Source organism: Poecilia formosa, unplaced genomic scaffold (assembly GCF_000485575.1).
Source record: "Poecilia formosa unplaced genomic scaffold, Poecilia_formosa-5.1.2 Scaffold51, whole genome shotgun sequence".
Taxonomy (NCBI): Eukaryota; Metazoa; Chordata; class Actinopteri; order Cyprinodontiformes; family Poeciliidae; genus Poecilia; species Poecilia formosa.
In genome coordinates, this window is record NW_006799990.1 from 494,725 (window position 1) to 511,297 (window position 16,573).

Here is a 16,573-nt window from a genome sequence, read left to right on the forward strand (position 1 = left end):
GGGCACAACAGCGTGGTACAGTCAAAGGTCTCGGGCTCCTTCGGCAGTAAAGTTACCTGGTTACAAAATGCCTTCGCTTGAGGCAAAGGCTTTTTCAGGAGGTAAACGTGGAGGAAATATATTTTTACCTTTGACCTCTTTGCTTTTGTCTGTGTTTTTTATTCTAAACAAACCTGTTGATTATCATAAGACAGTTTAGTCAGGCTAGTGTAAAACATATACAGCGGCGCTGTTGACGTGTACAAAAAGCCTCAATATAAATTGTTGCTAATTGTTGCTATGGAGACTTGGCAACCGCACAATCCCACTCTTTGCTGCAGTTCTCTTAGCAGTAAACTTACCATCGTTCTCAATGCGCGTGACGGGAAAATTACCTTCTCTGTCCCGGCTCCAGTTGCTTTAAACGTTTTAATTATTGCTCTGACTTTATATTATTATAAGGACAAGTTCAGATCAGTAGCTATTTCTGCTTAATCCATGTTGAAATGTGCCGACAAGAAATTGGCTTCTGCGTATTTATAAGCAAGAGAAGCAGTAAGTAAAAACCTGGATACTTTAATTGATACAAAAATAGTCAATTCTGACAAAAACAAAAAAAGACATGTATGTCTATTTCCTGGACGTCTCAACTGTTGTACCACTGATTTTTTTCCCAAACAATAATTTCTTTGTGTAAGAATATGCTACTGCAATAATAATAATAAAAATATTTATTTAACTTTATTGGTGATGCCGATTAGAAATCATTGCTTACTGGACAAAAAAACTGCTTTAAATTTAACATTTTTATTACAATTCTACAGAACAATCAAGTCACAAAGCTTTGAAGTCCACCACAATCCAAAGCTTATGGGGTAAAAAAAAAAAAAACGCCCTTCATCCTTACTTCAGATTATTACAGAGCACCCAAGGAAACATGGGGAAAAAATTTATTTTGCGTTACCTCGCAACAATGTACTGATCAGTTCATTTGACATAATTAAATACTGAAAGTCTTTCTTATGGTGCCACTGTACTTCCGACTTCAATATAAGGCTTTTGTAAGGTTTTATCATGTGTGTTAATATCTTGTTTGTGAGCTATCTGAAGTTTTATAGCTTTTTTTTAGGCTAGAAGTGCACCATAAACCTATGTGCTTGGCAAAACAGGCCAAGCCGGGCTTTTCATCTCCCTGCCAAGATGTAAAACAAACTTTCCGTAAGAAGGAAAGAAATAAAAAATACATCCAAAATACTTCTGAGTTATTATCGCGGGGTAACAAAGTCACATCTGGCAGTTTTATGTGCCTTTTTCGTGATGGTAGTCTGAAGTTTCATCTCTATGATTGCAGTAAACAGTATTTGCTTATTGTGAGGGAACACAAAAGAAAAAAAAATCACTATGTCCCCTATGGGGCTTCGTAGATTATGACTCAAACGAAAACTTAAATCAAAGTTTTAGTTCTCTCTCCACAGAGTGCAAGTCTTATTAGTTTGCCTCGTGTTGCGCAGTGCGAATGAACGCTTCAGCAGGGCAAATGTGAGCCCAGAAACCAAACTAAAGTGAAGTACAGAGGCAGATCCGAGGTCGGAGCCACCGCAGGGACACCTACACGCACATCCATCCACACACAACCGCTTTTTTAATTCAGTCTATTTTCGTCTCCCTTTTCCACATGTGTCGGTTCTTCCCCCTGCTTGCCAAACCTTGGCTCAGAGTAAATGCGAGCTACTTTGCTGCGCTCCATAAACTGCCAGCACCTGCCCCCAGATGAGCCAAGTGTTTCTGTGTGTGTGTCTGCGCGCTGGCCCCTGCTGCTGGCTTCCCAGGACAGATGTAATGTGCCGAGCTGAGAATGAGCGGCAAGCTAGCGTAAACGCCGCACGCGTGTGTGTGTGTGTGTGTGTGTGTGTGTGTGTGTGTGTGTGTGTGATGTTTGTGGATGCTTCGCATTTGATTAGTCATGTCACTTTTATGCCCGTGTTTATTTCAAACGTCCCTGCCAGATTATCAGTCTCTGCTCTATTCATCATGTTTAGGCTGGAATGAAACATAGGAGAAGCTATAGCGCACCTCGCTAAAACGGTGACAGCCTGCGGCACAGAAAGGCTAAATACGTCCCGGGTACACTGGTATTGTAGAGAATCATCCGTTCTCCATGCTGAGTTCTTGATGTATGAGGTTAAAGAAGAGTCATTGAGTTGAATTTATGAATTCCATTAATTAATACCAAAATACAGCCGGTCCATTCTGACATGCCACCTTTAGGAGCTAACAGACAAAATGGCACCCAAGAAGAGTTTGTGATCTCATTTGTCAACCTCTCTCTAAGCTACAAACCAAAGAGTGCGTTACCTAGTTTGTCATAACCTCTAACCTTAGCTTTGAGGGCGTTTCCTAACATGCCATTTCCTTTAGATTTAGATTTGCAACTAGCTAACAGAGATAGAAGGAAAACACAGAATTATTAATTCTCAACAGTATGGATAGGGATGAACCAAAAAGGTGAGCGCTGGAGTGCAGTAATGGCCTACATTAATGCGTCTGTTTAAAAATCAATTTAAAACAACCAGTTTTGTTGCTGAAACTATTTTCTTTGAGGTGTAATGCTTCAAACATTTGAGTCAGTCAGAAATTCAAACACAACGGAGTGTAAAAAAGTTCACGTGTAACTTGATGGCAACTTTTCAACAATGACACTGCTTCAAATTAATGACAGGATAATTACAGCTTGTCTGATTTTATTTTTTTAAATATTTTTTTCCTCCCCATTCCTTTTTTTCTTCCCAGTAAAAAGCACGTCAAAGCCAATCACCGGCATTCGCTCAGCAATTACCGGAGCCATCCGAGTTTCTTATTACTCCAATTACCAGTCAAGCATATATTGAAAATCATACACATGACCTCAGACTATTGTCCCGACGCGCTGAGGTCCGGCTACTGCTGCGAGCTGCGAAATGACAAAAGAGACGCTGGAACATGCTTTTGATTACAGCCTGGTCAACAGACTCGTACGGAGACACGAATCCTAATGACTTTAGACGTGTTGGAAAAGTGTTGCAGAGAAAACTGAGCAAATTATATACTTTTAATTTTAAAAAATCAATAAATCTACTTTTTGAAGCTGCTGCTAAGATTAAAAAAAGAGTCTGACTCATTTTTGAGATTTAACAAGTCTTAAATATATCATTATCTTCTCTGGTCCTTCTAATAGATTAAGGTAAGTCTTAACCCTTGTATGTAGAAATGGGGTCCAACCGACCCCACACACGTAAAACTTGTATTATTTGCCACAGTCCTCTACGTTTGCCGCAGTCCTCGCACACACAAGGGTTAAATATAATGGTAACTCATTGCTTCTTGCACTATAGTGGCGTCCATTAGCTCTTCCTGCTCCTCCTAAAAGAGGCTTAAAATTATGTGATGATGTAATTAAAATTGAAACATTTTTGATATTTAATCCACTAGCAGCTCCCGCAACCTGAGAAAGTAAATAGCTAAGGAGTTCTGATTGACAACGTGGATTTAAATGGTTCTCTAAAATCCGCCAACAGTAGCTACGCAGCTTACTAATGTTGAAAATTATGGAGGATAAGTTCAGAATTGGCATGGAAACCAGTTCTCGTCAATCGCTCTCATCATGGTAAAACTATTTCAAAACTTGTCTATGAATATTTTTATTTTCTCAGTTTTACTTTATGTCACCATTATATTGTATATTGTATATTCTAGCAAAAATAACAAATAAAATGCATAGTAATAAATATACAGTCAAGCCTAAAGTTATGCATATCCTTTGTGGATTTGTATTTAAATTCATAGTTTAAAGCTGCATTGGGCAATTTTTGTAAAAAAAAAAAAAAAAAAAATCTTTTTATTTTTATACACTTTTGTTTTACAAATTCTCACTATGTCCTGACAGTAAAACATTTTTTGTCTTAAATGAATAGATAAATAAAATTGAGCTTCTCTGCCTTCTCCCTGTGGTCCTTCTGCCATCTGCAGAAATACACACCTCCTGTTGAGAAACAACCAATCAGAGCCAAGCAGAGGTTCTTGGCACTGCCAATCAAGCTCGTGTACGCGCTGTTCAAGATTTTCGGTTTGCTGTCACTGTGCTAAGAACAGAAAAACAACAGTTACTGGCGGCAAGGCTTATTACCATGCACAGTCATTCATTTGATTGTTGTAAAACCAATAAAACATTTTGTGAAAAGAGACGGATAATAATTTTTATTTATTTATTTATTTTAATTTTACTACTTTCATCATCTCAGAGATTAAAACCGATTGATGCCGGTTTATAAAAAAAAAAAATCAGTACAAATCAATTATTACAAATTAAACTGTAATTACTGGAATACGAAGTAAAACTATGAATGTTCAACCACGTTTGTTAAACACGTTACTGCAACACTCATTGCTTTTGATAAGATGGAGCAACGTGTTTGATAACGAGAGTAAAAGAGCGTTTAACTCAGATGCACCAAGCTGCCGACTGGACGAAGTTAGTTTATCTTCGGGTTTTTTCATCAGTGTTCAGTTAAATGCTATCAAATGACCTCTGACAAAACCAGGGAAGCACTCCCGCACTTTGTTTGGATTTTAATTGCCTGAATGTGTGCACACAAGCAATCAGCGTCATCACCTCCATCTGCTCTTGACTCGACCTAATCAACTCAGGCAGTACAAACCTGCAGAAAACGCAATTACACTCATCAGTCCAGTGGAATGTAATAAGAAAAAAGGCGATGTCCAAATGATAATTATGTGACAATATGAGATGATTTTCTTTTTTTCTTTTTCACCAATAAGGCGCAGTGGAGCACCAATTAAGTACAATGTGCTGTAAAAACTGTTTTTTTTTTAAAAACCCACTGCTGACTGGCTGCTCTTTTTTTACACTGTCCCTTTTCAATGATTTGATGTTCTTTTAAATCAGCAACCTCGGAGCCTGGTGTGGCACTGTGACAGGCAAAGGCAGATGACAGGAAATGAAGCGAGATCACAGCGATCTCTGGATCCAGTGGAGACTTTTCCCGAAAAAATATTTCCCAATTCAACGCTTTCCGCATTCATCCCAACTTGCACCACCAAAGGTCACTGTGTGACCTACAAAGGTGACAAATGAAAAACAATGTTTTCTTCCTTCTCTACAGTCGTCGACCGTTGATGCTGAACCATCGTTCAGTGTCGACTCAAACACGACAGATTTACTCCACGTCACACCATCTGAGACGAATGCTGTACACTCCCTCGGGTTGGTGGAGCTACCCAGTATTCAGAGTTGCAGTTTGGTTTTCCTCAACAACAGACAATTCAACAATTTTCTCTTCATGTCAACTGGACTCCTCTGCAAAACAGACGCTTTCAAGTCCATCCGTGTTACATCCACGCAACAAATTCACCCGAAGCAGAGAAGAACATCCCACACCACTCATTTAGCAAAGCATGTTTTGACTGCATTTAAAAAAAAAGCCATCTGTTAATGCTTAACGTGAACATCAAGGTGTTGTAAGGCAAAACTGAACAAGTGAAAATCAAACGGTTCACATGTGTAGCTGGTTGATACTTTATGGAACAAAAAAAAAAAATTAAATGCGATGAGTTTAAGACCTGGCTAAACAAATTAATTGATAAACACAGTGAGGGTATTTTATGTTTCAACAATGTTGATGTATTTTAAATAATGTGCAGGGAAATGAAGCTAGAATAAAAGAGACACACCAAGAAACGGCCAAAACCAAACAATTTTATCAGCCTTGATTGGTGAGCGTCTGAAATCAAACTAAGTTTTTCGTAACAGTTTAAAATGTGGCGGTTGAGTGAAGCATTTTGGACTTATTATATAGTTTCATTTGAAGTGCAGTGTTCAAAGACTAAACCTTTTAAAGGAAAATAATTGTTTATATTATCACTACACGTAAACAGACATTAAAGAAAATACTTAAATCTAGGATATTATATAAAAACTACTTTTTACAGAGGAGACTTGAATGGAGCAGGATATTTTGACAGAGAAAAGCCAATTTCAAAGCATCAAATTGGGAAGTCGAAATTATTTTAGGTTATGTTTGATATATATAACAACAACATTAAAACCACTACAGGTGAGATTGTTGACATTCTGCTATAAAATGGAATTATGTGCCTGAAAAATACACAATGTTTTCCCCACTTCAACAGGAAATACGTGGAGATGTCCATGAAGCGAGCGTGAGCAAGACGATCAGCAGATAACACAGAGGCTGAGCAGAACACAGCAAACATGTTTTCAACACGTGTCTGCTAGAAATCCCACGAATAAGGATCTAGGTTCTGTAGGAGACGCTGTTCGCTGTGCTAACCACACTAACAGGTACATCCAGTCTAAAATGTCAACTTGAAATGACGGTGACAGCTCGTTTTACAACTCTTCTCTCGTCATCAGTGTTGCAACATCACATCTGCTGCCGTAAAAATCGACTATTAACAGCATGAAAGCTGGAAAAATCTCCATCAGAGTTCTTAGAGAGGAAACAGAATGAAATTGGTATGGGAAAAGCTTTGCAAATACCCCAATTGGAGATCAGCCGCAAAATTTTGAAAGGTACAGTACATCTCCTGGAGAAGATTTAATGTTTAATAAGCATTTTTCATGTGGCGAACGAGATCAATTGTAGCTAAAACGTGAAACACAAATGGAGGGGGAATAACTGTTCTAAAACTTTCAAAGACTGGAATGATTAAAATATAAAACTGATGTAAAGAGTTGAGGAAGGCAGGAACAAATGTCATCTTAAAAGGCATGAATAACTGCCCAGTCAGCGATTAGCTCGTAATCTAGTGCCGAAAACATTTTATTTATTTATTTTTTATGGTAAACTAAGAAAAGAAAGGGTCAGTAATTATGAATATAAATGTGGATCCATGTGGACAGGCAGGGCTACCCGTCAGTCTCAAAGACTTACAGTCCTGCCACTCAACGCTTGTGGACAAATATGGTGCCCGCCTGTTAGCAAATCTAAACTGTCCAGATTTGCTGGATTAGCACACTCAAACGCACACACACACCCCAAAGTCTACCACTGTGCACACACACTATGGATATCTAAATAAAAATCCTTCTTCCACCCACAACTTATCCCTTCGATTTGCAGGCGGGCAGCTATTTGTACTGTAGTATTTGTTGTGTTAGCGCACAAAAAGGCTCGAAGTGTTTGTGTAAATGCTTGAAGGTAAGAATCTGCATGTGCATGTGTGTGCGAGTGCCTCCAGAACTACACCAAGCTGACTCAGCCTTGAGAGTAGCAGGCGGAAACAGGAGACAAGGACTTGGCTAACAATGTATGCCGGCAGCGAGGTCGGATGCTCACACACACACACACACACACACACACACACACACTAACACAGCAGCGTGCGCACCCCACAAACGCACCCCCTCCCCCTTTTTCTCTTTTTTTGTCTTCACCTGCCATAATGGAAGTAACTGTACGTCTTATCTTATACAGATCACAGGATTTAATTGTTTCAGTCAAGTTGACTGTTAATAAAAGAAAGCGGAGCGAGGGGATGATGTGCCAAAGCGTCCAATTAAAGCTCCCTGTGAAGTGGCAGTGGGGGGCTGATGGAGGGACGGGGAGGGGGCATAAATATCTGCCTTTTCTGCTCTCTTTCAAACCCACTCTGTCTCCCCCCCCCAAACACACGGCAGACCGGCCCACTTCCTTACCAACCCCGTCTCTCACAGCACTGCCCGGACTTCCCACTGCAATTACTTATAAAACTTTTCAGGGCCGCCACACGTGGTCGGGTTTTTAAAGAGCTGCGTTCCCCTCCTCACGTGGTGTGGGGGGTATTGAGTCGTCACCGACCCCCTGAATGATCACCGAAAAATAAGGCGACGTAGACAATAGCTCGTCTTGATGAATTCAATTCTTTCAGGACCCTGTACCGTTGTCCAGGCAGCTCTGAGCAAAAACAATCATTGCTTTGAAAGTCCAAGAAACACACTCACTCACAGTTGCTCTTGGAGACTCACCCTCGCAACTTCCGATTTCGGATCTAAAGATGATATACATCTCACCGGATCTTGGGACTTTTTCTTTTTTTTTGTCGGAACTTCTTCAAAGACCCAAAGGGGGTGACCGTTTCCCGGTCCTCGAGCCGGCGTGAGGGTTACAGCTGTAACGCTGGAGGAATATCTGCACGCTCACGAGCCAAAAAACAAAGATACAATCACGAAGACAGCTTTAACTGACCTGGTCTGCGGTGGAAGCCGTGACGGTGTTCGACTCGGACATGATTTGATGCTGTGACCCGGTGGTGCTTCTCTGCTGGCCACTGTAGGCTCCTTCATTCACACCTTGTCTTTCAGTTCCGCAGCAAAAAAAAAAGGGGGTGGGGGGCGAGAAAACAGTATACCCTCCCTTTTGCCCTGGCTTGATTAATGCCTGAATTACTTTCACCTCATTTCATCTGATGGAGCTCTGCTTCCTCTCCGCCTCTCCTGCTCATTCGGCATGGTAGTCTCTCCCCTCCCTCTCTCTTTCTCTCTCCCCCTCCCTTCCTTCTGTGCTTCCAGTTCTGCCTCAAACCTCAATCGCAACCTCCCTCCCCTCCCTCCATCTCTCGCTCCCTCTGCACCTTACTCTTTACTCAACCCTCTCTTACTTTTTTTTTCTCCACTCTAACTCATTACATTTCCTCTTATCTGTCACATTTCTCCATTTCAGGAGTATACTCCTGCCCTCCTTCTGTTTAGCAGTACACCTCCCACTTTACCAGCCCCTGCAAAACCCCCGTCCCCTCCAACTCCCACCGTCTCCCAAAAAAAGACACAGGAAAGATCCAGAGTCTTTTTTTGCTCTACCTCAATGAATGGCTCGTTGTCACTCCAGCACCTAGACAGAATACAGAGCAAGTAAGTGGGAGAGAGGAGGACCCATGGTGGCGGTGATGGCGGGGGTGTTCAACTTCAAGTTTAGCTGTCCGGAGTAAAGTGGGGGGGAGGCCTGTTGGGGGGGGGTGGACCCTCGGCCAAGTTTCCTCACGCTTTTTCTCAACAGATTAACACAAGCAGACAAAAAAAAAAAAAAGTTAGGAGCTTGCACGCCTTCCACCGGACTCTACTGCCCCCCTACCACCCAACCCCTCTTTCTTTTTTTTTTTCCTGTCTCCCTTATTTCTTCCATTTGTTTTCAGGGGCAGCTGCATGCAACTCCACAGACCACCAACAACTTCCCCTTTCAGCGGTACTTGACTCTTCCAAATCCTCGTCCGTCTTTACACCCTGACGTTGCCAATGCCCTCCACTCGCCCACCGTTTCACACCGAGAGGCCGGCCCACGCCAGAAAGCCCACCTCTTTCGCCTCATCAGCAATGCATGCACAGAGTCGACCACCCTTTGAAATCTAAGCGCTTCCCCTCCTGGGCCGCCGTTCGGGTGCCAACATTTTTGTGTCTGTTTGCCACCGCATGGCTAATGGCCGCCCACAACAACAACAACAACAACAACGACAAAAAAAAAAAAAGAAGAAAAAAGAGCAAAGAGGCCAAAGGCAAAACTGCATTGTTAATTGAGGGGTGATGGAGAGATTGACAAAAAAATAAAAAATCAGTATGAGATGCTGTCACTCAGTAAGTCGCTTAGCAATAATTGTGTGAGTGAATGCGGTGGTGAATGACGTCCAGAGTTGACAAGCAACTGGCGCCTGGCCTAATGGGTGTTTGATAGCCGTGGACAATGGCTGCTGCCGCTTGAGTGGAGGCCCTCCAGTTATGTTTAACACGAGACGAGCAACACGGACCGGATGCTTTTCATTTGTCTATCAATTAAAAGCAACAGAATCTCACAGAGGACGCAATAAAAGATTCATTAGCATTTAGCCACCCCATTCAGGGCGCTGAGGGGAAGCACTGGAGGGCAAAGAAAGGAAACGCTCTTGACAGACGAGTGCGTATGTTGACACATTTGTAAAGCATAAACTGTTTAATAGGGGGAGATCATGTGTTTTGCCATGACTTGTATTTCATTTAAGGCAAAAAATTTAAGGCAAGAAATTTACCGTACCATGTGAGTTTTTTTTTAAAGTATTCTAGTAGAATAATAAAGCTATAAACTCTGTTCGTGAGACAAGATGATCTTTAAAGTAGGTTAGCTTTCAATGGAATAACATCGAAAGTGTCATCAGCTGTGTTACTTTCTCTTTTTACAGAACAAAAACTAGTTTGTCTGTGTATTTAGCTTTTGAAGCAGCACCGGCTGTGGTTTTACTGTTTCCTTTTGGTTACGGCTAAGAAAATAATTATGATTTCTTAAAACTAAAAAAACTGAGGCGGTCTGACCAGTAGCAACATCTCAATAAAACATGAACAAATTAGTGTTCGCAAAAAATGTTGAACTACATCTGCCAAACTGGCATAAAAAAGGCTTTGAAGACGTTTTCAGACTGATGGATATTAACTTTGTTTCTCATTTATTGTTGTTGAATTTCTCGAGTTAAAATGAATAACTTTTTGAGATCTTTAGGAGTATTTCATGTCTGTCTCCTTTTAGACAGAGAAATTTAACAGTTTATTCATAATAACCAGGCTGGCTTAGAAAAGGTTTTTCTCCCTTGATAAATGAAGTTAGCATTTGAATTTTATCGCTGCTTGATATCTCGATGCGTTTGATGATATAACCAGTTAAACATGACAATGAAGTAAAGAAGTATGTTAACAAGAAACATTTGTATAATACTTTGTAGCAGACCATCATTTCCTCTACAAGGAAGGACGCCTTTAAACTTGTTTTTGTTAAGGTTCATTTGGCAAGACTAGGTCAAATGGATGAAATATTTTCAAAGTGCTTGAACCACAGCACACACATGCATGCAATATATACCGAATTCATTTATTGTGGCGTTACACATTGGAGGAGTCACGGAAAATTCACTTTGTACTCAACTAATGAGAATCTATTACTAAAATAATTTAGACTAAAGCAGGTTTCTAGCGAAGGGGCTGTGAGGGTGTTTAGTTAGCCAATGTCCAATTACATTGGGTCATTTAACTCTAATTAAAGACGCACAGATGCTGTTTCTAACAAGTGATTTTTTTTTTTCCACTTCTATTACTTCTTGTTACAGTTGCAGAGTTTCTGGGACATGGATGATAATGTGCACAATAAGGATTTTTTTTCATGCTGTTTAAAGATGGAAAAAAAAAATAGTGCTGACACAAACACTCCACGCTGGATTTTTTTTCAAAGCAATCAGAGAAAGCAAGAGGAGGTTATGTAGTCTAACCCAAAAAAACTAATTTTAGCTGACGTCGTTTGATTTGATAAAGCAACCAGAATTTGCATTAGATTTAATATTAAATTACTCTTATTAATAATGCTGAAGAAAAAAAAGTTATTGAACATGTATCCTGTATTATAATTGATATTAAACACGAAGCAAATGCCTTGGCTGTCATTCCCTCATCTGTTTGTACCCACTTAATTCGTTATAGATCATGTTTTCTTTGACAAAAGTGATGACTAAACTCCACAAAACATAACTATAAGTTTTTTACCAAAAGACAATTATTGATCTGATTAGTAAAGTGGTCATGACTGTTCCATAAAAGTAAATCAGGTCAAACCTCCACTTCCTAAAAAAAACAAAAACTATCAATAGATGTTGCGCAATTTCATAAGAACCTATCGGCGTACTGAAAAGACCATTTTCTGGGACTGTTCCTGATTATAGAGTAACAAATACATTTGAAAACTCTCTGCGTCAGTGACGGGGACTAACTGATTGCACTATGTAAAATACAAAGAAGTGATGAAATGTACATCAACCATCATCCTTTTTATTTTTTGCTCAAGGGACTGTCAAGATTTGAATAACTTGTAAGTCAATGACTTATATTGCGTATTTCATATCAGATTAACATTTCAGTGCCATTGGAAAGGGTAAGGTAAACATGAGCCACTTGGACAAGCAGGGAGGAAAACGCCTCGCTTCCAGTTTTTCTTTCTGTCTCTTTCATCTCCACTTTCATGGTTTTTCGCTCACTTTCAAAGTACTCCTATCTGGATTAACAAACAGTTTCAAATATCACTGCATAATTGACACAGATACACAGTATCGCTCTAATGCCATTCTATATTTTTGCTGAAAAGGAGCTTTGTGATTTTAAAGGGCAAAACGTATAAACGTTGAGTGATAAATTGCAAATATTCAAATTGTGACTTGTGTTTCCTGTTATAACTGGAGGTTGCTGCTTGTGTGTGGACAACTGTCAGTCTAAGCATTTTTTCTCACTGCTCAGTGGGAAGGAGAGGCTCTACGTCTACAAGTCACCACTTATGCATGAATGTTTTTTTATGCTGAAGCAGGTTTTCAATTGCAGTGTTGGATATTTGGCATGTCAGGCTATCTGTTGATGTGTCGTAAAACTCAACTCAACTCCCAATACTTGTGATTTCTTTAATTGTGTGACTTGCTATGCCTCATTTTACTCTACCCGAAAAACAAAAAAAGAAGTCAGCCTATTTACATTTTGATCACAAAACTGTATTATATATTTTAGAAATGACAAACAAATCTGTTTTTTTTTTAAGAGTTCAAGTGATTTATTTTTTTTTTATGCTTGGCAATGGCATTGATGAGGGAAGAGAGACTCTCTCTTATGCAAGTCATCCAACCTGCTGTGCGTTGGTTAGATATCCTTAAAAGTCCTTTGGAAGATGTGCAGAGAGCAGCTGAATTGTGAGCCATTCAAATGTGCGACGTTCAAACCAAGGTGCAAAGTTTGAAGAGGAAGTCAACTTTCTGTATTAAGTTTCAATAAAAACCTAACACAGAAAACTGGAACCAAAATTGAACCAAATTGAAATTTGCCTTGAAAACAGAAAGCAAACATGCTAATGTTTATAGGAATGCACAATATTATCGGCCGATATTAGCTGTAAAATTTAATATCGGACATCGGTCATTCCATCAAACTAATCCACCAATATAAAAGCTGTTGTTTTTATATGACAAACCAGTGACAATGATGCCTGCAGCACAATGTCATAAGAAACTTATTAAAGCACAACTGACGTACTTTTCACTTGTTGCTTGTGAACAGGTTGAGTTTAGTTTTGTGAAGGTTTACAAATTTGCACTGTTTGAGTGTTGTCATTGTCTTAGAGAGAGCAAACGTCATGAATAAATTTGACACTAAACATAATGTAAGTTGAAGTGTTACATCATTTTCAGCCTGCTTTTTACCTTTTTTAGCATTTGCCTTTGGTAGCAGGCTAAATTGTCCACAGTAGAGAATTAAGAGAATTATAGGCAAAAAATATTGGTATTGACTATCGACCGAATGAGTTTTAGTTTATCAGCATATCGGATATCGCCCAAAAATCCAATATGATCCATCCCTTAATGTTTAGCCTCACACTTTAACAAGTTCTTCTACATCAAGTTATCATCAGCAAGAGTATGAACAGATTTTAGCTGGATATGTGCGCCATCTTAAAAAAAACTAACAACCTGAACATCCTCCTGGAGTTCACTAAATCAAGAAATGAAAGGTTACATGTGGAATTTGGCCATAGAAAACCCATGACTACGCCAAAGGAGTTACAAACTTCATTGGCTGAGATGGGAGAGACTCTGCATACGACACGTGTTGGCTGGATTCTTCACCGGTCAACAGTGCCTATGAGAAGTCCACTGCTGAAGAAACTTCATATCAAGGTTTGAGTAGAATTTGTCAAAAGGCATGTGGGAAACGGCAAGGAAGCTATGTGGTGTAAGGAGACCAAACCAGAGCTTTTTGACTGTTACAGATGACGATAAGTTCAGCGGACAACAAACTATGCACATCACCGCAAACACACGTAGCTCTTTATAAAGCTGTCATTCTTCAACTATGGTTAAAAAAAAATGGCTGGTAATTTTTTGGTTTTATCTGAACACAAATAATGTAAACCAAATCGCAGTGTGGCTTCATCTGTTTCAATTAGAAAACTTCGAAGAGAGCCAATGAATGTATCTGCACTCATTACATCCAATACAATTTATATATCTGTCCCTTACGGCAATTTGGTTAATTTCTCTTCACCTCTCATTAGCTCAGCATGCCTGCGATGGGACGCCTGACTATGAGACAGGCTTCGAAGTGAAGGAAGCAAGGGCAGAGTGCACACTGTTCTTCCTGAGCTTTTCGTGTGAGGAAGCACTGAAATCACAGAGCCTCATGTCGGTGAAACTTCACCGGACTTCTGGACAAGATGAGCACCAAAAAGAGTCACAGAGGAGAGGAAAACAGAAGTTTTGTAGCGTTTGTCCAACTCAACAATCTCACTTACAAATAGAAGTGTGAAGAAAGATGCATTGAAGATCAATGGAAAGTGGGACAATGGAGACTCAGACACAGAGTGATGTTTGTCCGTGGGTCAAGCAGACTTGAACTGAACACGACCCGGCCTCTCCGGGGGGAGAGAGAAACAAATGACGGAAGCAAAAAAAAAAAAAGAGAGAGAACAGAGAGACATTTCCAACGCTTGATTAAACCTGAAGTTCTCCATGTTAGTTTCTCCACCAACCCCTTCGACCCCCGCCCCCATCCCTCACTGTTTTGGCTGGGAGGGCCCCAGCTGTTCAGTCTGTATAAATAGCGTGAGGCTTCGGCTCGGACCCCCGGGGAGAGCGGGGCTCATCGGAGAGAAGGCATGGGAACAAATCGGGCTGGAAAAGCACACGGCACACACGTTTTTTTTTTTTATTTTATTTATTTTACAAACATATGGGACCATTGCTGAGGATGAAAAAGTGGGGGACACGTGAGCAAAGTTGGCCTCACGTGGCAAAAGTCACAGTCGCGCTAGAAAATGTGACAAAAGTTAAAGGAAGAAGAGGAAGAAGAAAAAAAAGTGGAGGAAAAAAGAGAAAACGTGCAGTAAGCAGACAAAGCACTGTCCAAGGTGCTACTGCTGCTGCTTCGTGATCAGAAGCTAATCCGCTCTTCATTATAAGCAGAGATATTAAAGCCAGTGAGTGAAAATCTGTTCACAGCGAAGAAGTAAATCTGTAAAATGACAAAGCTGGTGAGATAGAGGAAGCAATTTATCAAGCTTTTGAAGTGGAAAAAAAAACATGGTTTTGAAACTGATTACGTTATTGTCATTATATCATCTGGTGTAGTTGACTATAACTGAAAATCTGAGCATTCGTTTTTCAGAGACGAAGAAGGTGATGCAGTATCAGAGATGGTTCATATCCCAGCTGCGAGGGTAAAACGAAAATCTTCCCCATTATGTTTTAACGGAATCAATACGGCCCTTTTTTTTATAAAAATTGAAACAAGCCTATTTATGTCTAAACTTGCATGTTTTATAGCTTAGCAGACTCGGTTCGGTGACCAGCAGTTCAGAAATGACACTAGTTTTCTTCTTACAACGCACAGTATTTTATTTTGTTAGTGGCCTTTACTTGTACAGCACTTTATCAAGTCCAGAGGACTTCGAAGCATTCAATCAGCGCCAGGTAAAACGACTGAGACGAACACAGTGGGAGTTTAAGGGGGGCAAACCGCTGGTTACCAGACAAACTTCCAACTCCTGAGCCATATAAAAACATCTGTCCAGTAATCTGGAGGGGTTTGCTTATTTTAGTAACATTTTCCTTCTAAGGACTGTTCACTTATTGTTTTTGTTCTCCAACTGTACTTCACCTCAATCTGTCATGTTTGACCAGAATCAACACGCCAGAATCTTTTGGCTTTTAGTAAAAGCTAAAAGAAGCTTAATTCTACACAACCTGCAAAGGAAATGCAGAGAAAAATCAGCTGGTGAACAAAATCAGATGGTTTTAAGCTCGACTTGCCCGAACCTGATATCTGAAGTTTGTAAACAAAAAAGAAAAATCTGCTGAATTTCTAACCGATCTAGAAAGTAGAGAAACATATTTAGTTACTAGCAGATCTTCAAAGTAACTCAACTGACTTCCCAAAATCAGTGGTGCAAAACCGCCTGCATTATATCCGACCGGCCCATTTCTAGTTTCTTGAGTTGAAGTTGGCTTTAGATGAAGAAGTGTTTTAAATAACATACAGGACATGCAGACAGGCAGGACAAACTGTTCCAAGAAGAGAAAACGGCCGCCCTCATCCTGAAGGAGCTCACAGCTGCCATTCAACACCCGCATGGCCAGAGAGCAGGTTCAGTTCAAGAGCAACAAATCACCTAAAATTACCTCTGAAAAGGCTTTTGAGAAGAGCTCAACTGGAAACCATTGAAAACGATAATTCAAAAAAAAAAAAAAAGAAAAAAGGAACTCTCTGTCCATAATTTCTGTGACTTCTGAGGATGAGGGAGGAATTAAGGGAGAGAAGTCACCTCTGTTTAACTTGCTTGTCTTATTTCTTTTGTTGGGTCTGAACGGTGAGGGACGGCCCATTAAAACTCACATAAAAGTGGAAAAGAAAGAAACATCAGAAAACAGAATTTTCAGGCTGAGTGGGCCCTCTTAATGAAACCTGAAGGTCCCAAACACATTAAAGGCCCCCATTTCCCTCTTGCAAAGCATGTGTGTGTGTGTGTGTGTATGTGTGTGTGTGTGTGTGTGTGTGTGTGTGTGT

The 16,573-nt window shown here is 40.1% G+C and overlaps 1 protein-coding gene across 4 annotated transcripts in view; it reads right to left on the reverse strand.

Moving 5' to 3' along the window:
- Window positions 1-16,573, reverse strand: part of slc6a9 (solute carrier family 6 member 9) — a 69,518-nt gene that overhangs the window by 32,335 nt on the left and 20,610 nt on the right. The window contains exon 1 of one of the 4 annotated variants that reach the window (XM_016671789.1): window positions 8,223-11,278. The exons of 2 other annotated variants lie outside the window; for them this stretch is intronic. In XM_016671789.1, the coding sequence (XP_016527275.1) occupies window positions 8,223-8,264 (42 nt within the window). In that variant the 5' untranslated portion in view covers window positions 8,265-11,278. Of the gene's footprint in view, window positions 1-8,222; window positions 11,279-16,573 lie in introns of those variants that run through there. One more of the 4 variants, XM_016671792.1, reaches the window with a different exon arrangement.